The sequence below is a fragment of the Athene noctua genome, chromosome 4 (genome assembly GCF_965140245.1).
Source record: "Athene noctua chromosome 4, bAthNoc1.hap1.1, whole genome shotgun sequence".
In the NCBI taxonomy this organism is placed as follows: Eukaryota; Metazoa; Chordata; class Aves; order Strigiformes; family Strigidae; genus Athene; species Athene noctua.
This window is the reverse complement of record NC_134040.1, coordinates 72,236,901-72,260,966: the sequence shown is the minus strand read 5'-3', so window position 1 is coordinate 72,260,966 and position 24,066 is coordinate 72,236,901. Positions and strand designations below refer to the sequence as shown.

Genomic DNA, 24,066 nt, shown 5'->3' with positions numbered 1-24,066 from the left:
TGGATATCTGTTTTATATTAAATTTTCACCTTAAAAATGACCTGGTTTATTTATATATGTGAATTAGCAGCCAAGAAAACTTTGTACTTTTAATCTATTTGATTTTCTCACTTCAAGCAACAGCACAAATAATACTTTATATTTTTAAAGTAGCTTCATTTATAGATGCCAATGAAAATAGCAAGGTCTTGTTTTAAACTTTTTTTTTTTCCCCAATACAGCAATATGTGTGGGTTTCATATATCTATGACAAAAGCAGGCTAGGAAGTAAAAACAGATATGAATTAATTTAAATTGGAGCTTTTTCAAGCTGTAGAATTCCACATTTACCATATATAAAAAATGCTAAATTATTTCCTAGCTATGAAGGCAACATTTTTTCCCCAGTATGAGCCAGTTGACGATCCTTGAATTTAATCAGAGAGAAAAAACAATATTATAAATTAAACTAGCTTTTGGAGGATAACAGTATTGTTGCAAAATAGGATTAAGTTTCAAAGAATAAGGACAAACACTTGGCAATATGGGGCCAAAGTGGAGGTTGTGTGTAAGCATTACAGTTTCTTCTAGTATGTTTAGCTGGTGCAGTGCTTTTTTGAATTGGGTTTTATATTTATCAGTTTCCTCCTCTCCTTCCATGAAGTTTGTCAACACAGGTGTTGATATTTATTCAGTGAATTGCTGCATATTTAGCAATATGGCTTACCATAGTGTACAGACCTTTTGCACAGTCAGTGTGTAATAGAAATGGTACTCTTTGATGGTTTGGGTTTTCTATTCATATGAATGAATTTACTTTCATAGGCTGACTCTGAGATGAATTGGCTAGCTGAGATTTAAGGAGAAACACTCTTGACTTATGAGAAACAGCCTGTCTTCAGGAGTAAGCAAAAGAGGAGGGGGAAAAAAAAAAAAGGAAAATTTTTTTTAGTGTGAAAGATTATCAGTAGAATAATATAGTACAATCGAGCAGATGATCATCTGTGAGTAGTTTGACCCCCCATTTTTGCTCAACTATCATTTTACTGTACACTTGTGTCACGTCCAAATGAGATTCATAAATCCCCAACAGAGTAGACAGTGGTGAGACAAGTCTCGAAGTCCAGACATTTATTAATTTTAAACAATGTATTAATTGGATACACGATAATTGACTAAGTATTTAACAAATTATAGTAAGGAAGAAGGGAAGAAAGCAAAGAAGACATATAGAGAGGTAGAAATAGAGATCACTGGTCCGTGTTCCTGCCGCAGTCCTACCAACAGGGATTCAAGAATGCATTCTTCTTATTTGCTTCACTTCACATCTTTCTTTTCACTCCTTGCCCTTCCCTCAATTTATACACACTTTCCTTCAGTCCCTCCCCTAGGTCGACCTACCTATCAATGTATCCCATGTATGGGGAGGGGTAAGGTTCTTCATGGGATGATGTAAACTACCATGATCTTGTTAATCTTCATTAGCATATACAGGGGTGTCAACTTTAATATGAATTTTTGTGGATAATGAAGCAAAGGTCATTCACTGGACAGATGGCCCTTGAAACTTTACAAGATGCACTAGAACCGTCCTTTCTCCAGCTGCATCCTGTGATATACAGGCAGCCTTATAAGGTCCAGCCTCCACATTATCCATCCTGTGACTGTACTTCCATTACTTGCAAGTGTTTGAGACATTCCTCAGCTTGGATGACCTCTACTTTCCTCCCATCCCATATCTTTACCAAGTCTTTTTTCAGGGAGCTACAAGTCGTCTCTCAACTTGTTGGTATATATTTTTTATGAGCAGACCTCTATGTCAATTTGTGAGCTTTATCTTCCTGGGTTTTGATGTTATCAGACACTGTTCATAAATTCAGAAGATACCATTCCAACAGAAAAAGGTTATACCAAGTTGAAAGCCTTTCTGTCTCTTTTTTGTGTGGTTGGGTTTTTTTCTCTTCTTCCCCTCCCTCTGGGGATGTGAGAAAAGTGGTGCTGATATGTGCTATTCCATCTCTCTAAAGAGCACTTGGAAGATTACAGTACAATAAGTTGACAGTTGGCTAGATGATGTAAAGAAATTCTAGTTTTTTAGAAATGCCATAGATGTTAATTAGTGCCAGAATACAGAAGTTCAGTTTTGTGAGGCACTGATACACAGACATACAACATTCTCTTAAAAACTCAGGAGCTGTAAAGCAGTGTTGTTTGCAGCTTGCAAATGCTCTTCTAACACCTGATCAGCATCATCATCTGACACATCACAGCCCTTGTCACAAGAGAATTAATATAATCACAACAGTAAAAGCAGTTCAAGTTAATACTACTTCATTTTTAAATGCTGTATAGAGATTACTTGTAATCCTGAGCACCATTGGATAAGACAATTTTCTGTCAAAGTGTGTGCTATGCCTTAGAATCTATAACTGCAGACATGATACTGTGATGGTTTTGAAATAATTTTAGGAAGATAATGCCTTTTGGCTGTAGAATAAATGGCAAGTAATACTAGGACTAGAATTATCAAGACAGGTGGCCCATTTCAGGCCTTATTGCTCCTCAGCACCAGGCAATAGGTAGTATATAAAGGCTTGGTTCTATAATATTATGTGGTTTTCTTGTTCCGCAGAATTATTCTTGATTTAGACTAGTATGAGTCCAGTTCAAAGTTATTTAATTAAAACAGGTGTCCAGGGTAGGTAGAATTGTATTACACAGTACCTGTAATACAGCGGAGTAATGTAAAAAAAAAAAAAAAAATAATTACACTGTTCAAGCAAAACAGTTGTGGTACTTCTGGAGGTGGGGAGAACAAGATTTTAAAACTGGCGGGTGTAAGAAGTTGAGCTGTCAGGTGGTGGGAGCAGCATCAGCCATGCAGGAGAACACACTCATGAATGGAATCAGGTACTGTAGAATGAAAAGTCAAAGCCAGCAGGGGAAGTAGCGCTCACTGTAAAGCTGTGATACAGAGCAAAGAACATCCATCAAAATGGATGGCTGCAAGGTGCCATAGAGAGACTCTGAAGGAACCCTGATTCACTTACGCAATTAAGAGATACTCAGATACCTGAACATGAATACTTTGGATGTATTCTTTGTAAAAGTGCCTTATTACTCCTCACAGGCATAATGAGGATCTTGAAATTGCTAAATACAGTCTGGAGAGGCAGATATTTCTTTTTGCCTCTCCTTGAATTCACAATTTTGGCCTAAAATAGTTCTACGTTATGTATAGCTGCCTGTTTTCTTATTCATAAGAAAATAAGCTACTGAGCTTGAAACAGACTGCTATATGTGGTGTTAGAAAACAATTTCAGGTAAATTTTGCCCTGTAAAGAACAGATTATTCTCTCTTCTTCTGCCCATGTTTCAGTTCATGTAAGAAAAGACATGATGATGGTGGAAATGTTATCAGTTTAAATAAGGTGGAAAAGGAGAGACAAATGGCAACTGTAGTGAATGCAACAGAAATCTGTTTTAAATTCAAAGCTAAGAGACTCAAGTGGAACATGCTGATTTTGGGATACTTCCAGAAGTTATGTTGTGACATACCCTTTTCCTATTGAAGTGCTAAAACTAAAGCTGATATAAATTAAAAGCAATAAACATATGAAAATGTTTCAATACAGTAAAACATTCAAAGATAAGTAATGCAGCAAATCAATTTGCCAGTTAAACAATTATTAAAATGCATGCTTTGTTTTCTCTTTATGTAGGAGGAGATAAAGAAAGCCAACTGAGGAATTTTTTTGCTAGTTTCTGGCAAAGGAACAGCTGCATCCATTAATTCAAGCATACTGTATTTGTTTTCATTTGTTTTCCCCTGTAGTCTCATGATTTTGTCACTTAAACCTGGGATGTGATGGAGAAGAGTCAACTTTTGCTTTGCTCATTATAAATCAGTGACTTGTCATTTAAGCAAAGTATATGAGCAGAGATAGTGTGTGTTCTGCTGATAATTGCAAAAATTGTCATGAGCTGTGCACCAAGGAATCAAGACCCAAGAACTTGAGTGTATTTGCAATATATTTGTGCACCCAAGTGTGTGTATATCAGTAAATATTAATATACATTTTGGTACAAAGGTGTCAAATTGTTAAGATAAGAAAGAAGCATGCTATAGTAGAGTGACAAACTACCACATTTAAAAGCGTTGAAAAACTATTTAAATAAATGTGTAGTATGGCATTTGGATCTGAACTGATAATGTTGAATAAATAATTGGAATTAGTTAGGGATTTGTGAGTACTAGTAAAAATCTATAGTAATAATTTTAAGAGTTGTTACACTAATGTAGTCATGTTCTAGTGATGCAGTACCTGGGTGTTTTAGAGCTCCAACTTGAGAGAAAGCAGTTTTGTATATTTATTTTCTTTTTCCCCAGCAGAGAAAGTGAGGAATCATGGGACTGACATAGTAACCTTTTTATGTTCGTAATAGTGCTTAAAGTGCTACAGACACCATTGAGTTGGCTATGACCTTAATGATTGCTAGATAGTGGGAGGATGCAGTAGTCAGCCTCCAACCCTGGATGGCAGAGTGTGGTTTAGCAGACACATGCAAGCATTGTGCTTTCTATTCCTCTATGATTTACAGTCAGTGCACACCATGGGAGTAATGTTAATGGTATGGAGCAAGAGGTAGTAGACTGGACCCTGATGGTATTTGGAACATAATGTCCCCAGGTCCTTTAAGCAGTCTTGCAGCCTCTGAGGGGCATATACATAAGTATGACCAGTGTAATCTTGAATTAGGTGCAGAGCAGTTGTTATAGGTCTAACTATTCTAGTGGAACTGCTCCCACAATACTGTTTCATCTGAATGCCTGTAATTGAGTAAGAATATTGAGAGTTAGAGAGTATTCAGAAAAGAGCCACAAGAATAGCTGAAAACATGCCTTATCATGAAAGACAACAGGAACATCATATGTATTTGTTTGCAATGGGAAAGAGGAAGAAGGCTGTGCGGTTACTGTTGGAATACTTATTTGGAGACAGAATTTTTTTGACAGGCTCCCCAAAGAAGCAAAAATGTGTTAGATTTCAGAGGAATCCAAATTAGAAAGTCTAACTTTTAACTTTGTAACATATAGATTTCCTAATATGTTATGCAAAGCCTACTGTTATAAAGCGACAGCAGAAATGGTATCAATTTTGTCAGACAAGAAGTACTCTTCTGTAAATAAGTGTCATACCTTTTTTTTTTTTTTGTATTTGCTTTGAACAGGGCATGTTGCCAGACTTATCAGCAAGTTTTTATACATGATATGAGACATGCATAGAGTAATCATGAACTCTAAAATAAATATTGCCATATGATTGTTTGACCAGCTGGCAATTCAGTATATATTCAGTATAAGCTTTCTTTCAGACAGGTGTATAGGCATGTAGTTCAAATACCATATGGACAGCAAACTTGATAACAACAAAATAGAAAGTAACGTGTAATTGTACCTGTTTATGTAGGTTTTGCTGAGCCAGAGATACAGGGTGTGGTGTTGGTTTTTTTTTTAATAAAATGGAACACAACTGAAGATGACTCAACCCTTCTGAAAAGCTTTGCAAATAGAAAAAATTTAAAAACTAATGTCTATGACCGTAATTAAGTTTTTCTGAAAAGACCCCTGTAAAATGGAAGTCAAGATCCTAAAAGTATTTGTAAGGGCCTCATTCTTTATCACCAGATCTGCTTATTTATTTGTACGTTGTATTCAGCTATTTCTGCCTGATTTACATTGATAATGGTGATATCTCAAGTCTAAATATGTTTGAAAAGTGTTCACATGTGCTTTGAAGTTTACAATAAATTCATGACCACAAGATTACCATACGGGAAGATGGTCAGCCAAAGTCCTTGAATGTGATCAGCAAGATCCTTCTGATGATAAGTTGCTGTGATTTATTTAATTGTAATTAACTGTAGCACTTTTCATTGAGAGCTAGACTTTTGCCCTTGAGTGTGTTAGTGATTCTTAAGTCTTTGGTATTTTTAATGTTCTTTTCACAACGAAGTTGTCTAGTAAAAATAAGTTCAATAACACATACATAAATTTAGCAGCAATGCTGATTGGACCATAGGCCTCTTTGTTGTTTTAAGTCTTCCCAAAGAAAGGATAAAAAATTCAAGAAAATAATTTCAATTACTTTAGTAAGTCCAGAAATAACCAAGTTCAAAAATAAGAATTGATTATTAAGTCTTGTTTGTAGAAAGTGCATTAGTCAATGTTTGTATAAAGGTGCAAAAAAGTGGTCTTTGTCTTGTAGCTATTGTAGATCAACTCTTGCCTCTTGCAAAAGCTGTAGAGGTGTTTTTCAATATGCAGTTTGGAAATGAGTGGGTTGGTAAATTAATTACTGAATATAAATTACAAGATGTGAATACAGTTTCATATGAGTTCTGTGTAAACGGAAAATATATGTTCACGTTCCCTGCCAACAGCCTTATTCTTACAAGTGCTTCTGTGTGGGAAGAGGCATCACAGGACTGAGACAATATTAGTACATACATTTCACATTCCTGACGAACAGTGAGGATACAAAGATTATCAGTGTTACTCAAAATAACAAAAGACGATATTACTAAAGTTTATGACATTGCTGTCTCATTCGTCTGCCTCAGTATCACAACACTGTAGGGAAGTATGAGTAACCATTCTGACATGTAATGACATTATTCCTGAACTGTATTTGCTCATTTTAAGTAAAAAAAGCCCTCAAAACTGCTTGTTTCTCTTCTCCCTACCCCAGTCCACTTCAGGCTGAAAAATATCAGTTTGATTTTGTAGAGACTCATGTTTCTTTACATATCTTCACTGATAAGTGTCCTGGGTCATATCAGAATACATTTGACTTCAGTGCTGACAAGTGAAGCTCTTTTTAATGAAATCGACATTTTTTAAACTGATTGGACTGACCTTATAAAGTAAAGAATACCAAATATATTTGTCTGAGAGAATTAAGAAATGTGAAATAGAAGTCCTAAGAGAAGGCTAAAATTTTATTTCCTCAAGTGTTTACTATGATTTTATGTTTACCATTTTATTCTCTGACTACTCTGTCAGAATAATGTGTAACACTCAGAACTCTGTATCTTCTTGTAAAAAGCTGAATTTTATGACAGAGTTTAATAAGATGATCTTAGACTCTTTCCTTATTCCATGACCTGAAAAATAAAGCAGGTCTAAGATCATGCTGTTGTTATTAGGCAGTCCCAAACATTGCCTGCTCTGTCTATGCCATCTCATTTTTAAGTTAAAGAGATTATTAGTGTTTTAATATGTAATATATGGTAAAAGCACATAAGTATTCATAACCACTTCAAAGTTAGTTGAGAGCTTTTCAATCATTGGTGTATGTGGGGGAAAAAAATCCCAAACTACAAAGAGAATAATTTGTGTTAATAACTATTCCGTAGAAATTGATAGGAAAAGACTCATAAGAATATATTTTACTGTTTTTTGAAGATACAGTTCATGTGTAGTTTACATAAAGTTGAAAAAAAGATTGATTCTTCAATCATATAGAAGAACTGGTACAAATTTTATCACTATTTGTCACTTTATTTAAATGTAAACCTGAATCTTATAGCTGTATTGTGTATTCTTAGTTCTTGTATACCGGAGGAAACAGAATCTGAAACATCTGTCTTAGGATAACAACATAAATGGACACAGGTCCAAAGAAGTTTTCTTGGGGGAAAAAAAAAAAGTTACTTTTCTGAGAGAGAGAAAAAAAACCCACCACCTTTATTTAACCTGTAGGAAAAAAGAAGGTATTAGAGCTGCTAAGCAGTTTTAAAATCTTTCGAGGAGCATGAGTAGGGAATACTCATGGATTTTTTAGAATCAGAAGATTTTACCAGATACTGTGTATAAATGTGTAAGTAAGTGAGAGGGTTTTATTTTTTGGTTTGGGTTTTTTGTTCTTTTTTGCTTTGTGGGTATTTCTGGTATTTTTCCCTCCTGAGGCGAGTTGCATCATCTCAGTATTTATGTTATGTCATTGTTGGGAGGGTGATGTGTTTTCTGCAATATCACAAATGCTGTTTATGAGCATATACCATCATCTTGAATTAATTTTAGCATTGTTATATGAATATGAGAATGCCTTCCAGTAGATCGGAGATAAGTTTGGTACATAAAATGGATCTTTTTAAAAAATAAATGGATGAATTTTTGGGGAAAAAATGAGCAAGTACAGAAAGAATGAGAAGCTTAAATGGTCAAGCTGTACATTATTTTAACTCCTACACTACATCAGTCACTTTGGAGAAACTATTTCTTTAGTTATATTCTGTACTTACTATTCAGAAGGATGTACTTACTATTCAAAAGGCATGTTCTTTTGAAATTGATCATTAACTGGTATTTTCTACCTATAAGCCTACTTAAAGAGTTGAATATAAAGTTTTTGAAGAATGTAGATAAACTTTTTAAGTGCTCAAAGAGATAAGTTTTAGGCTGCCTGCTGGCTTTCAAATTCATGTGATTGACATTGCAGGCATGTATGATGATAATATTAAAGGAACAAAATGGAAATCCTTCTTTCAGATATAGATTACGGTGATGCTTGTAAATAGACGTTTCCTTCTTTTCTGTCTTCATTTTCAAGCAGACACTGTGAGGGAAGAAAGCTGGGAGCATGGGCAGCAAGAGTGCAACTTGTACTTGCAAGGCAATGAGAAAGATGAATTGCATGAGAATCACTCTGTCTACAGAGTTCTGGATGTGATGGGTGGGATATCAGTTTACTTTTATAATGGTAAAAGAACTTTTTTGTGGCAGCCAGTGTTTTGAGCCCATAGGAAAATCAGCTATTTTCTAGTGAAAACTTCAGTAATTTATACTAAATGCAAAATACTAAATCTTGTATGAGTGGCAATTCTAATAGTAATATTAATCAAAATATTGCCACTATTTTGGGGCTGTAGAAGTGATTATTACTTATTTGATTACCTTTCATATATTTTAATTTATTTTTTATTTTTCAGTTATTTTTCTTCACTCTATTTTTTATGAATCATGGCCATTAAGATGCTTTCTGATGAGAACTATATCTGTAATTGGACTATCAAATGCAGGTAACAGAAAGCATCATAGTATGCAAAGCGGGGTCTGAATTAAAGACTTTGACCTCTGTCTCAGTAACAGATACATAATCATTAAAAAATAAAACCAATACCCAACCCTGCAGTTTTGCAAATATGAAACATATTGATGCGTAGGACCCACATTTAAATGACATTTAAATAACCAAGTCTGATTATTGCACTTCACTTATTACTAGGGACTCTTTAGATTCCTGTTCAACAAGTTCTTCTGCTTGTTATATCTAATTCTTAAAATTATTTTCGTTGACTGAGAGTGCTGGTTTCTGTCTTTAAAAATAAAATTAGTCTGCTTTATTAAATAATGTGTAAAAGAAAAAGAAAATTATTTTAACTTCTGTGTTATCTATATAGGAAAACATGTTGAAGAATCTCTTTGCTTTCTTTTGGAAGACAAGTTGATCTCTGTTAGGCTTTTTCCAATAAAGCCTATAGTGAATATAGTGAATATATTTATATTCAAAGACAGAAACTATGCAAGGCTGGCACAAAATCTATATAATGTTCTGTCTTTGCAAGATAGAAAATGATGTGTTTGAGAGCTGTTTGATAATTTTTTCAGCTTTACAAAATGAAAACAGTTTTGAGAAAACGTAATAGTTTTTGTGCCATCTACGATATGTAAAAATAATACCTAGCAAAGGAAGCATTTTTATCATTTAGATGACAATATGTTTTCATATAATTGCAAGATAATTAAAATATCTTTCTGTAACTTCACTGTTTTTTCCCCACCTTATTTTATTTATTTTATTTTACTTTTATCCCTACAAAATAAATTCTTCAAAATGTTGCATTAGAGAGGGAAAAAATCAGCCCTTGAGTGACATTTTGTTTTGCATACTGAATATACACAGAGCTTTGATTATAGTACACTTCTTTCATGTACAAGGGTCTTCTTATGTTTTGTACAGTTTCTGAAAACATTAATCCTTGAAAACTTCTAATAGTAGTTGTTCCTACTGTCTTTTGAATCTTTAGTAACTCACTCTTTTGGCCTCAGCTTTGCTGTATTATTTTATGATGTATTTTGTCAGAAATGATTATTTGCGATGGTAATTTATCTCTGTTAAACCCAGACACCCAAACTAGGTGTCGACCCAGATCATTGTACTGGTTTTAATTTTGTTCTGCACATAACTAACAGTTTAGAATAAGCAAGTAACTGTTAGAGAGATTGCTTTCTGCATTGTTATATAAGATATCTGAAAGAGATAAAGACTTTGCATTAAACTATGTGGATATTGCAGAGTCTAGATTCAAAGCCTGTGATTCTTCTGCAGTTTGTATTCCTGCAATTTGATTTTACTTGCCAATGCCATGGGGGGTTTTTTGACTTTATTGTTGTAGCCCTTTTGGCTCTATCTACCCCTGGCAACTTGGTAAAGAAATAATTTTCACCATGAAAAGGGAGGAAACAGAAGTGAAAGTCCCTGTTTGTCCATGTATTTATAGGAATTGTTGTCAAGTATGGGTGGAGGTGTGCATTGTGTCTTAGCGGGTTTCCATGTGTCTGCTGTCCAACTCTTTCTTCCTTTGTAGATTCATGGACCTTTCTTCAGTCTCCATGGAGCCTGGAGAAAAACTGTGGGACATGCTGGCACTAGTTAGCTGGTGGTATTTTTTGTGTCGTTGGGAGGGCAGTTTGGTCCTCAGAAGAAACAGGGTTCTGACAGTGGTGGTGTCATTTACAAAGATACAAACTTGATAAATTGTTGTACTCACTGAAAACAAAAAAAAAAGAATAGGGGCAATTTTCCTGGTCTTCTGTATTTCAGTGAGCTCTTCTTTCATTTGTCGATATTATGCACTGGTATATTTGGGATGCAATGAAGCTAATGAAAAGAGTAATGTAATGTTCTTTTGGAAAGAAATGTTTTTCTTCCTTAAAAAACAGATGGTTAAAAAAGGAGGAGAAGGGAAAACTGAAGCTTAAAACGAATACAGCAAAAACTCTGTATGTCTACATTACTGTTTTGGTTCAATTGGAAGTGTACTACTGTGAAATCTGATCATCTCACTTACCTTGCTTTGGTTTTAATAGTGCAGTGGCTCTCAGAGTGTATGAAATGGATTCATTTCCAGTGAAAAAAATCACAAGAGCTCTATTATCCTACCTAATGTGTACCAGCATGCCAGACTAGAGTGAGTTCAAAGTTAAAAAACTAAACAAAAAAAGAACCCGTCACCCCACTCTCTCCCAAAAGCATGGGTATTAGGTTTTCAGCACCAGGTATTTCACTCTGTGTGTAATCCTGTAGTACCTGTTTGCGAATGCAGATACACTAGTTGTGTTCATTGGCAGAGTTCTGTGTTGTTCTGTGATCCAAGGTCTGTGGCTAATACTTAAGAATTAGTCCTAAAGACTTTTATAATCTTTAGGAGTCATTCTCTTGTTGCTGTAGAAACATAGCATCTTGAACTGTAGCTCTGATACAGGAAGACCAATACAACAGACTAAAACTATCACCCACTGGAAGTCAGTAGTTTTCTTATTGAATTCAACAGCACCAGGATTTTGTCTACAATCTTCAAATCATAACCTACACACAAAACTGATACAAATTTAAAATGTTGTATCTTAACTTTCCTCAATGAGAATTCAATGACCATTGTACTGTAGAAGTCATAAAACATGAGGTTTGGGTTTGATGATGTCAGCTTTCAAGGATGTAGGAAATTAGCTTGTTTCCCAGGATATGTAATTTTTTTAACCTTTTTTTTATTGTATATATCTATTAAGTAATGATCTTTGCTAAGTAATGATCTGTGATAAGAGTATTTCTTAGTGTGTCCTCTAGATGGCACAGTGATTTGGATGTCCTGTATGTTCATATGATGTTAAATGGATGCCTGCTTAGAGAACAGCCTCTAGGGAAATGAGATCCCTTACTGTAAAAAAATAAAATAAGATAAAACTTTGTTGTTTTGCTGAAAGAAATTAAAGATGTAACAAAACTGCCAACATTCAAAGAAGTGAAAAATATATGAATATTCTAGAGATCAACCAATACATACTTTAACTGTCTTCTAGAGGTAGTGTTGTTTTTACACATTCTGGAAGAATTTTTCATATCTCATGTTGGAGGCTGAAATAATTATGCTGAAGAGCCAAATCAAACTTTCTGTGATAGGTGAATCACTCTGCCATGCACAAATGTGTGCTTTGTCCAAGTTTTTCTTACATTATTCACCTGTTTGTGTATTGGGTCCCTTTCACCTCTCAAGCAACTCCAGATAAGTTAAATAATGGGAAAACTAATTTCTATATTGCTGTACACTCTTTGCTTTTCAGTCTCCACTAAAATGCTATACTAACTAATTTCACTCAATCAAAAAGAAGCAAATACTATTACAGAAAATTTCAGCAGCATTAAATAACCTTTTTTATATACATATGCCTGTTTTCTTTAGATTTTAGTTTACTGTATAAACATTTAGAATAAAATACTGGTTTCTTTGCTTGGCAAAAGCAGGCCGAATGGTACTGAAAATAATGGAGCTGTATGACAACAAGGGAAGAAACCACCTTAAAGTGTAAACTTATTTTTTTTAATAATACATGTAGGTGGATGGAGGTAGTAAGGATTTGTATCTTTAAAGATACCTACTTGTTTTCATTCTCCAATGCAGATGAGTAAATAACATTTTCTTTTAACATGCACAGAAAGAAATAATCTTCTAAATTTTGAAATAATACTGAGTATTTATGCTTAGGGATCCTGACAAAAATGATAGATCATACATAATTTTCTAATCTAATGTTTTGGGTACAGATGCTGGGGAAAAAAAATGGCTGAATTTATATAATCTCACATGCAACTGCTAAACATTATGATGTTCTATCGATAAAACATCTTGCCAACACTGTTAATTTAAAGTTGCTAAAAGGTATTGTGTTTTGACACCCATATTAACTTTATTAACCTTTATTTGTCTCAGCTTTATTCAATTATTATTAGTTTCTTAAGACAATTTTTTCTTTTATTTCTTAGGAACAGTGCAAAATAATGAAACAAATCATAATAATATAGACACACACACAGAATGGCAATAATGTCTTAGTTTCTTTTGACATTTGAAAGAAAGTTCTCAACAATGTATTGACAGCTATAGTTTTCTTCCAGGATGCTTGAAAAGGGATCTTTGAAGAAAATCCAGTCAACTCTAATCAAAGCAAATTAGATTTTGCGATACAAGTGGTTTTTTTCTGGTTATGATAATCTGACACAGCCTGACTGTGTCCCCCAGAGGCCATGGCAAAGCATTATCAGGCAGTCTCTAAATTGGAATAATTCTAAAATCTCTAAAAAAAAACATCAAATGGAGTTATCGGAGTTACAAGACTTCTTTGAAAGATAAGATTTTTAGTAACTCAGATTTGTTTCTGTCAGTTTGTATTTGAAGACCTGTGTTTTTAAGATTCTCAAATCTAGCTATAAAATATTTTTTTAAGTGAATTGGGCACTCATGCATTTTATAGATATCTTTAAGTCTTTTGCCAAAGAGTTGCTTGCAGTTAAATTTTCAATGGGTTACATTAAGCATTCTCAGAGTATTTGCAGGCATGATCACTGTGTATACAGGAGGGTAAGTTTATGTATGCAAACAGGTACATAGGCTAGAGTAATTGGGCAGATTGGCTAATTATGTTTTTAGGCATGCAGTTGCATATGCAGTCTAAAAGCATATCCACAATTTGGTGTATGCAAATTAATGCAATCACAAGCATGGCTGATAAATTAAACCCATATATTTAATCTTATTCTTTAGGTGTCAACAGTGTCAGATAAGGCAGAGCTTGTGTATTCAGTAATAGTTATTTTGTTACTAGATAGACCCCAAAGCCCTTTTCAGGAAATTTAGAAGTATAAAATTTGTCAGTGGAAGAGGTTGATTTTTACATGGCATCAGATATTTATTGTGGCAAAATACTAACAAGCATAAGAACGTTTATAGTGATTGTAGTGCAATCGCAAAATTAAATGACAGAATTTTAGTAACAGCAAGTTGCAGTGATCTGGGTTTTCTTCTTGCATATTGAATTGAAAAATAATAAATACAAGGAAGAGAAAACAAAAAGTTATCTCCTGTACTGAAGTAACTGAGTTCTTTGTTTACTATTTGTTTACCTGTCTAACATTTTTACATGTAAAACTATATTGCTTTATCTGCGCATCTAAAGTAAATGGTAGCAAATTATTTATATTGTAGTTAAGCAGTCTTTCTGTGTCTTATTTCCTGACATTGTGGACATACACCAATGATCTTAATTCAAGATGATTTATATCATCACAGTAGTTTCTCAGTTATTTCCATGTCAATAGTTTGTATGTGGGCTCATTGCCTAGCTGTAAAAAAAAAAATAAACCTTGTAACAAATAGTCAACAGGAACAAATCTGATGCAATTAATTAATGGTGAAAGGAAATGTTTGACTACATAAGTAAAAGACATTATTAATGTATTTTATGAAATGCATGCATCTACCATAACTAGTATTACATATGTTCTTTATTGACTTTTCATATTTGCCTGTCATCTCAGTGACTGACAAGCAAAAATAGTGGTTCATCAGCTCTGGTAATACAGAATCTACTTTCTGCATCATTGTACTAAAGTTTCTGAACAGATGTGACAGAATCACAGAATCATCTAGGTTGGAAAAGACCTTGAAGATCAAAATTTCCATGACCAGGTATCTCTGGATTGATACCTTCGAAGTATTATTATTTATAATTTATTTATCATTATACTTTCCATTCCAAGTTTTGGAAAAATACAAATATTTCTGTTTTGTAGAAAATTATTATTTGTTATATAGAAACTAAGATTTTGAGGAGAGTGATCTGCTGAAGGTCCCAGGTGAGTTCTGTGTATAACAGGAAACTTCACTCTCTTTACCCTAAATGAGTACCCTGGGACAGCCTGCATTTAAAAGCCTAACAAAGCTAGTTGACAGAAGATAATCTGTCTGACTGCATAAATACTTTCTATTTTCTTCATACCTCTCCACTGGTTGTCACAGTCACAGACAATTTCCGTGTCCTGGGCTTGTTGTAGTGTCCAGCCCCTTACCCACTTGTGTTCCTTCTTGACATACATCATTCTCTTTCTTCCTTTAGGTGATATTACTTACCTGTTTTTCTTCCATCTAAAAGGGCCCGATCTCTTCTTGTCTTTAAACTTCACTGAGGTCATGTACAAGGGTGCAGATACGTTAAAATGCTGTAATCACCACTAGACCTTCCTTTGATATGTTTTAAGCATCTACACCCAGCAGCCCTGTGTGTCTCACAAGTCCTGCTTCCTGTTTCTGTTTTTTGCTGATATCAATGGGGTTCTCCTTCTTGATGTCTGGAACTTTTTCAATTGATTTATGCAGCATTTTCAAGTTACTGTATCTCAGATAAATAGAAATTGATAGATAGTTGGGACTCTGGTCCTGTCAGTAACCTCAGGCTACTGGTACACTTCTGGAAAACTGTGAGCTATAAAAGTAACAGGAAGTAAGAGAAGGATGCAGCCATCTAAATAATCTCATTACGCTGGAGCTCATGTGGATGACTGGAAAACTCTGAGTCAAACAAGAGAAGCAGCAATACACATATTATTACTATACATAAGCAAAGCTACAGTTCAGCTTTTCTTTACTATAATAGAAATGAAATGGTTTGCACTTGGTCTTCAAATGATGCAACTCAGCAGAAAGGATTGTTATTTATTATTAATTAGGATGGTACGTTTGAATTATTTCCTTTTTTTATACTTCCTGATGGATATAAAAACTTCCTCTACAGATATTTTACCACTCATTATGCTACATGTAATTGAAGCTATTACTGGCTTTTTTGGCAGTAACTGATAATTTTGTGTATAGCAGTTTAGGTTCATGTTTACGCTGTAAAAAATCTGTGCAGTTTAAAATCTTTCCACATGTGTAATGTAAACTTCCATAACTTCTTTTTTTTTTTTTTTTTTTTTTCTTCTTGAAGACCACATTTACACAATTACGAACAGCATAAATTAGCATAGCTGAGAAATGGCGTTTTGGTTTTGATCATCACCAGTTTACTGTTAGGTGCATGCTTTTAGCCTTTTACTCTGCACATCATAAAGCCATTACTCCAGAGGAATTCTTCTCAAAGAGTGATTCATGAATAATTAGCAAAATAGTTCTTGATTATCTGTAGGTGAACCAAGCAGAAGGTTTGATTCTGAAGAATTATGTTCAATTAAAGAAGATTTGATTTGAGGTTTTTATAAGTTTGAATATTTGCTACTTGAGTGTATTCTGATAAGTTATGACTGTATTCTAACCATAATAATTTTTAGATTCCTCATTAAAATTTCAAGCAGAAAACACAATATAAAAACCATGCATTGTTTTTCTATTATTTATATGGAAGGGTAGGAGAGTATTGTGAAGAAGCATCAGTAACTTAGTTTAGACTTTTAGTCTGATACCGGTATTTTTTGGGTTAAAATGATTCATCTGGCTGTATCTGTGTGTTTGTATAAGCATACACATACACACTTAGGCAGATGAAGCATATCCACCTCATCTAGTGAAAGGTGTCCCTGCCCTTGGAAGGGGGGTTGGAACTAGAGGATCTTTAAGGTCCCTTCCAGCTCAAACTATTCTATGATTTCATGATTCTGTGATCAATTCTGTGCTCCAGTAGATTACCTTTTTTCTCCCCCTTTGAACTTTACAGTGGGTGCCAGAATCTGAATTTTACAAAATATAAGCTGTGAAAGACAGTGGTCAAAGTGGAGCAGACAGTACTCTGAAGGATCACCTACCTGTTTCTATAGAAGTATTTACGATACAGTTTTCTAATGCTTAAATGTTACCTCCTTAAACACCAGTATTAATACAACAGCTGCGTTCATACCGTTTAATAACAACAAAGTAAATACCATGAGTCAGACATTTTTCACTGATCAATAAGTATAACTGACACCAACGCATCGTTTTAATAATCTTTTTCTACTAAGATGGCTTAGAAAGTGAAATAATACACAGGTATCAAGTATCACTAGAGTGAATAATGTGCAAAGGTGAGCAAGTGTATACTAAAGACTGTGGCAGCTCTTTACTTAGAAGAAAACTTGATGGCTGAAATTATGTATGGCTTTCTGTTTGTAAAGGCTTATTAAAATAGCCTGAATATGTTCTATTTTTACTACTGCTTATCAGAATTACATACTTTTTTTTACTTACAGTATGAAAGAGGCTGGTTTAGGCCATAAACAGTGGAGGGGTGGTCCCATTTCATCAAACTGCAAGCAGTGTCCAGTAGTTTATACCAATCCTGTTTGTGGATCAGATGGTCACACATATTCTTCTCAGGTAAGAATTAAATAAAGACCTAAATTATTCTTTCACTGTTCCAGTCAATTCCAGCTCTTGGAAAATAAGATACCGTATTGTAATGCAAATCAGCATTTATTTGTTATGACTAAAATATATGTCACAGACTGCAACCTACAGCAACTCTACTATATCATAGGACCATAAAGCAAAACGATAGCAAATCCTAAGCAGCATGAAACAATAGTACCCAAACAAGCACAGTATAATAGTGCTCTAGCATATAATGGAGCTCCAGATTAAATCTATCTGTGACAGACACCAAGACAGAATTTTCAGAATTTTGAGTACAGAAAAAAGTGTTGCATTGTCCCCAGTTTGGAGTAGGATAAACATGTTAAGTCAGAGTTTCCAGTTGACCATTGAGGGGATGCTTCACATTCTAAGCACCTAGGTATAGATGTAACATACCCTGATAAAAAATGTAATAATGTAAATAATTGTTGCATAGCTTTCCTTTTTGCAACAGCAGTTTATGTATTTTAAGACCACAATAAAATCTTCCTTCTGTATTCCCGAACCTTCCTGTCTTTTCTGTCATACTTATATGGAGACAGAATAGTAATTAAAAAAATGTTCCTGTCAGTTTACCCAGTCTTTTTTTTGAAGAAAGCTTTTGTGCTGATCATGTTGAAGTCCAGAAACCATGGCACTATATTAGTACAGTGCTCAAGTGAAACTTGTGAGATGAAGGGATTTCATAATGCTAAAACCAGATTCAATTTGTTTAGCATACTCTCTTTAAACTTTTAAAAGAAGAATATTCAGCCAGTATTAACAACTGAATCCTCTCTAGGAGAAACAAATGTGTGCTTTTGATGAACCCATTTTTGTCAGAAATGGTGTGCAATTTAGTGCAAGAGAAGCAACTTATTCTGTCATTCTGACACCATGTCATTTCACTAACAAAATGTTTCTAATAATAGATAATATCCAGTGCTTCAAGAGAAGTATAATAATAATGCTGATTGTTCTAGGTTAAATTGACAGAGATGGAGAAGCTTTGTGTTTTTTACTTATGAAGAAAATTTTCCGTATGGCATTTAAAGCAAAATATTTTTAGAATGTTTCCCAATATTAAAAGATTTTAAGAGTTAGCATTTGCTGTATTGAATTTTCATTTGGTTTTTACTGCAATCACAAACTATGTCTGAATTTTACAAAAAAGGATTTGAGTTTCCAGGAGTGACTCATTGTTGGATTTGGACACTAAGTATCCCCTCCAAGAATATTTTCTTCTTGGTAAAATAAAAATATCAGAATATAACTAGTGCTTCCTCCACCTTGAAAATTCATATACTTTTATCATAAATCTTACATTAGAAAATGTTTTTCTTACAAGCTGAATATTTAATTGTAGGAAACTGGTCAAGTATCTTAATTTTCTTAAAAACAAAAAAAAAATATTTCTAACTCTTACAACCAAGATATCTGAGTCCCTGCACATGAATTTTGGACTCTTTGGCTTAGCAGAAAAATAATTCCTTTCTACTGATGATATGACTTAAACTTTTATTTTAGGAGTTTGAAAATATTCTTGTTTTCATTCTCAGTAATCTCCTGTCTGTGTTTTACCAAGAGCTTGAAATGTGCTTACATCTTACTAGACATTAGATGATGCTGTCATTTACAAGTTTTTGCTGTTCTATGTGAGGGTTCAGTCAGTCTCTTAAGTCCTAAGCCTAGCCTGCACATAGATATAAACCAGACAGTAGTCTCTATGATTTTACAATTTAGGTAGACAAGGTAGATAATTTGATATAGGTAATACTGAATAGGCAACTTTTTTTTTTTTTAATGTGGAATACTTTAACCATTACACTCTCTCTCTCTGTTCTCCCTAATGTAATATAAACATCACAGCCAGTTTTAACCTCGTTGCTTATTTCCTATTTTATCATATAGGAATACTGTATTCTAAATAATCCGAGGCAGAATTGACCTTTACACCTCTTATAGTCTGGTCTGAAGTAGATGTACAGAATTCTATAAATAGTGATGAGATGCAGATATTTTTACATCAGTTCATGTGTTAAAGGTGATGGAGTGCTTCTCAAATAGAATGATGAGAAATGAGTGGATTAAATAGATACACTCTACTTCCATTCCAGTGCATTATCCGAGCTGCAGTCAGTGCAACAGTACATGCATATAATGCAGAAGTAATGTAGCATCAGAGAGCTTTTGCAGGGTTTTCCTTTTGTCTTCCACTACCTTGTAATGGTAAATTTCAAGTCTAAGTTTATGGCAGCAAAATGCTAAAAAAATGCTAATGACCACAAAAGATCTGTATTAGCCTATAAATATTTATTTTTATTTCTTTCCAGTGATGTTATGATTTCATATTCTATGGTGCAGTTGCATCAAGATAGAGGTCTTTGCAAGGTTATTTCAAAAGCAGCTGTTTTAAAAATTGACATAAAGATGAATATTTGTGTTCCTTTACAAAGTTTAGTTTCATTGTATCATCAGGCTCCAGTAGGAGTTTATATAGCAATTTTCTTGTATTTAGAATGCATTTATTAATGACTGTGGCAAATTGTAGAATACATTTCCTGAAAATAAGTCAGTAAATAGTAAGAGTATTGTAGAACACAGCCAGGCAGCTGGCAGTTATTGGATGGAAACTACTTTGGGAATATGCCCTCCCTTTTCAGGTCAAGCCCATGCAAATATTTGTCTTAAATTATGTAACTATAAATACTTCATACGTGGTTTTTGCTTAAAAAAAAAAAAAAAAACCAAAAACAACAAAAAAAAACAACAAACAACCCAAAACCAACGGGTAGACAACGTAGAAAGGTTAACTTCTAAATTGAGCGTATCCAGAGTCGGGTAAGGATGTTTTGTTTCCTGTTTATTTTAGCAGACAGGGTTAGGTTTACTAGTGTGCTCAGACCACAATTCAGTCGTGTACAGTCAGTGTAAAGGAAAAGTAGCAAGTGTAAGATATTTATTAGTAGCATTACAAGAATGTTGAAATAAAGATTTTGCATGCTGAAAAGTTGAGTAATCAAAGTAAACATTAATTATTATGTGAGTAGCAATTCAGTATAAAGAGATCCTGCCATTTCCTGACCAGGGTGGTGTTTTTAGTTAATAGCCTTTAAATAATACTGCATGTGTGTTATACTTCATTAGCCTGGTTTTACCTTCTGTATTTTCTCTTTTGCACTTGAAAGTGCGCTGTTCATTTTAAGTCTAGGAATTCTCAAGTAGTGCTGTAGCGTAGGGCTTTGGTGTACCCTTACGTATTTGGCACCTCAGCCATTCTCCTGGAAAAACATGATCACCGCTACCAGGACAGCTTTTGCAACCTGGTTCTAGCTTCATCTTTCCTGGGATTAATGAGGAAATAAAAAGGACATGGAGTGCACCCCAGACAGGATTTATTGTGGCAGCAACCCACCTTCTGCCGATGTTTTACCCAGGGATCGAACTTGCTTCTGTCCAGCATGCATACAATAAAGCTGTTGTAACTGTGGATGAGATGATGGTGCTCATGCTTGGATGCTTCTGTTGAAACAATTCTCCCATATCGTACTGTGCTGTAACTGGGTCTTCTGAAAAATAGCTACAAGGAAAAAGAATATAATCACACATCAGCTGTCTTTTGAGTGTTTTTTGCGTATTTAAACTACAGCTCTGGTGTTTGGTATAATAGGCTGAAGTTTTTTTCTCTCTTAGATTGAAGATGGTTGGCAAGTAGTTCTGCTCTAACAAAATCTAACCTTAAATAAAAACAACTGAGTATTGTGGAATGAAAACACCACAGAAATAAATTAATCTTTAGAATGGGCCTATTGTCCCATGATTGTATTCTAGAATCATCTTGGCAGTAAGTCCTAGATCAGTTTTATTGTTAGCAACAATTTGCTCAAGTTGGTTTCATATTGACAATGAATTTTTTATTAATTTTTTTTTCTACCTAAGAAAACTTCATGTGATTGATGACATCCCTATAGGTATAAATAACGATAAAAATAATGTTTTGCAAAAATAATGGGTCTAAACTAGCTTCTCAGAGTAAGATGGAAAAGGTACATAAAAGCAAACAATCAGAAAAGAGGATATGAATTCGTGATATACTTTAAAGATAGATAGGTATGTGGATTTAGATTTAATATTCAAATATTTTCTTTGGTGTCCCAAATTATGGTTCCTTTCTCATTAGAAGGGTGAAATAGAGCCAACAGATAAAATCACACTGTGTTTGAATGGGGAACTTTGGTACTGGTTGCTTACTTTCTCCAAATTTTGTTTATAGTTTTAGATAAACCTGAATTCCTACACTTTTATTCTCAGGGTATACCATATCTAAAATGATTTAAAATCATTGTTGCTTTTATTAATTTCAGGTGTTTTTAAGTCTTTCACTTAATAATCTGTATATCTCAGGTATAAAACAGCTTATTTGGAGGAAGCATAAAAATAAGTAATATTTTTAATATTTGATGTTATTTTAAATACAGTCCTATTATAAAAGTTAAACTGGTTGTGAGTTTTCAGGTCACATGACATACCTGAACTGTTGACAGTTCCTTTCTATTTCAGAAAAGATTGCTAGAAATAGATTTTGAAATTGAAATGAAAGTAATTTTCACAAACCTGATTCAGTGTATCTCAGTCTTACTTTTTAAATCAGGCTAACCCACTATGCCGTTTTTTTTTTATCTTCATTGTTACTGAGCAGACTGCTGTAGACTTAATTGTCAGTTGAATTGTAGCCAAAAAATAACCATTGCCTGCCATCTTTAGTAATAAAATAATATCATTTCTCTGAAATAAATTATTTGATGGCATGTTGGTCCATATTTTTACAGGTGGAAGATGTGGCTTCTTCCAAGTAGTTTTTATCAAAAGGGGCCTCTCAAAATTAAAATTCGTATGTCTATCCAGCTCCCAAGCAAGGCATAGCCAAAATCACCCTGTTCAAGTGGATAACTTTAAGGCCTTCTACAGACCAAATCTACATTGGACTGTTACAGTGAAGGGCTTGTGGCTGAGATACATTCAGAAATAAAATAAATTTGTTGGTAAATGGAAAGAAAAACCCCAAACCAGCAAATCATGACCAGCCTTCCTTCGGCCCTTAGTCTCGCACTCAGCCCCTTCCCTGCACCACCTGCCCCCACTCTATCTCTCCTCAAACAAGAAGCCCGGTTTCTTGAATGAGGCTGACATAGTCAGTGAGATAAAATGTATATGGCTTGATTGATCCATGGAGTATGCTTTCTCAGGATAAACTGATTGTTACAGAATACCGGAAACTCCTTGTTTGTTGTTTAAATGCTTAAAAAAGGCTAACAAGAAAAACATCAGGAAATGAGATTGTCTGGTGTTCCATGTTCCTCCATCAGTGGGTTTTGCCAGTAATGCCTGAAATTTTATCTGGAACCTTTAAAATGATAGGATGTGGTATTCAAAACAAGGTGGAGAAGTGACAGAAGGGTAACTCACTTTACTTAGTACATCAGCCTGTTTGGAAAACTGGATTAAAAATTCCAAATTATATATGACTGATCTCTTTTTTTATCAATTGCATTCAAATAAATAGCTGCTAAAGCTGTAGAGAATGGAGATGGTAGCTTAGATGAAAAATTACGTTATAGAACCTTCAATATTTTGAAATTCTGAGCAGCTTGGTATTTCTTATACTGGGATGATATAATTATACCAAGAAGAATTGAATTTGGTTCCCTTTTTTCTTTTCCAGAATACTGTGGTTTTTTAATATAAAATTATATATTCAATTTACATTAAAATATACATAAATTTTAATAGTTCAGTAAAAATTAAAAAATGCTACTTTATGGACTGGAAATTATTTTTTTCAGTTTTCATCTACGTAATGTTTTTTAAAACAGTATTAAGTTTCCTCTAGAAAATCTAGGCTGTGGGAGGACGAACCAATAAAAGAATAGGACAAATAGGGAAAAGTGAAACAAGTTCAGTGTTTATTAAGTATCTCTTCTATCACAGCAGCAGTATTCTGATACAAAATAATGAATGTAGAAAGAACTCGGATTCAGAAACTATTCATGAAAACCTAAATTTATATGTTAACTGTCAAACAGGACAGCTAGTAACACAAGAAAAATCAAATTGTTTAAAGTGAAGTTGAGAAGACAGTTAAAGATTCAGATTTCTTAAACTGTTAGGTTAAATTTGAGACACACATACTTACCTGGAGAACAGTCTTTATCTGAATGATAGCTTTAACCAGCAGAAGTCAATCTTTTGAAAGTAGTCTTCAAAATGTTGTAACATTACAGCTAAAATAATGAGAATAATTTTGGCACAAGAATTCTTTTCCAGGAGAATGTATTCATACATTCTGAACACAGGAGTTGCCAGTGGCATAGTTATGCTTGGGGAGTGATGGTGTGGAGCAGAAAGGAGTTCTGAAGAGAAACCAATAGAGAGATGGGTCTGGAGTATTAAGAGACAGTAAATAATCTTTTTTAATTTGTGTAGCTGTTTGAGACAGTAAGGCAGCTGAGAAAACAGTGAAGATAATACTGATGAGCTGTGCTGGTTGCATGAAGATGATCAAAAGGGAAGACTTGTCTCAGATTTACCAAGCAGAAACTCATTAGT

General features: G+C 34.1%; 1 protein-coding gene across 2 annotated transcripts in view; it reads left to right on the top strand.

Annotated features, from left to right (window-relative positions):
• SPOCK3 (SPARC (osteonectin), cwcv and kazal like domains proteoglycan 3) overlaps positions 1-24,066 on the top strand; it is a 213,659-nt gene that overhangs the window by 107,290 nt on the left and 82,303 nt on the right. For both annotated transcript variants that reach the window (XM_074905726.1, XM_074905727.1), the window contains one exon: positions 17,319-17,445. In XM_074905726.1, coding sequence (XP_074761827.1) covers positions 17,319-17,445 — 127 coding nt within the window. The remainder of the gene's footprint in view (positions 1-17,318; positions 17,446-24,066) is intronic.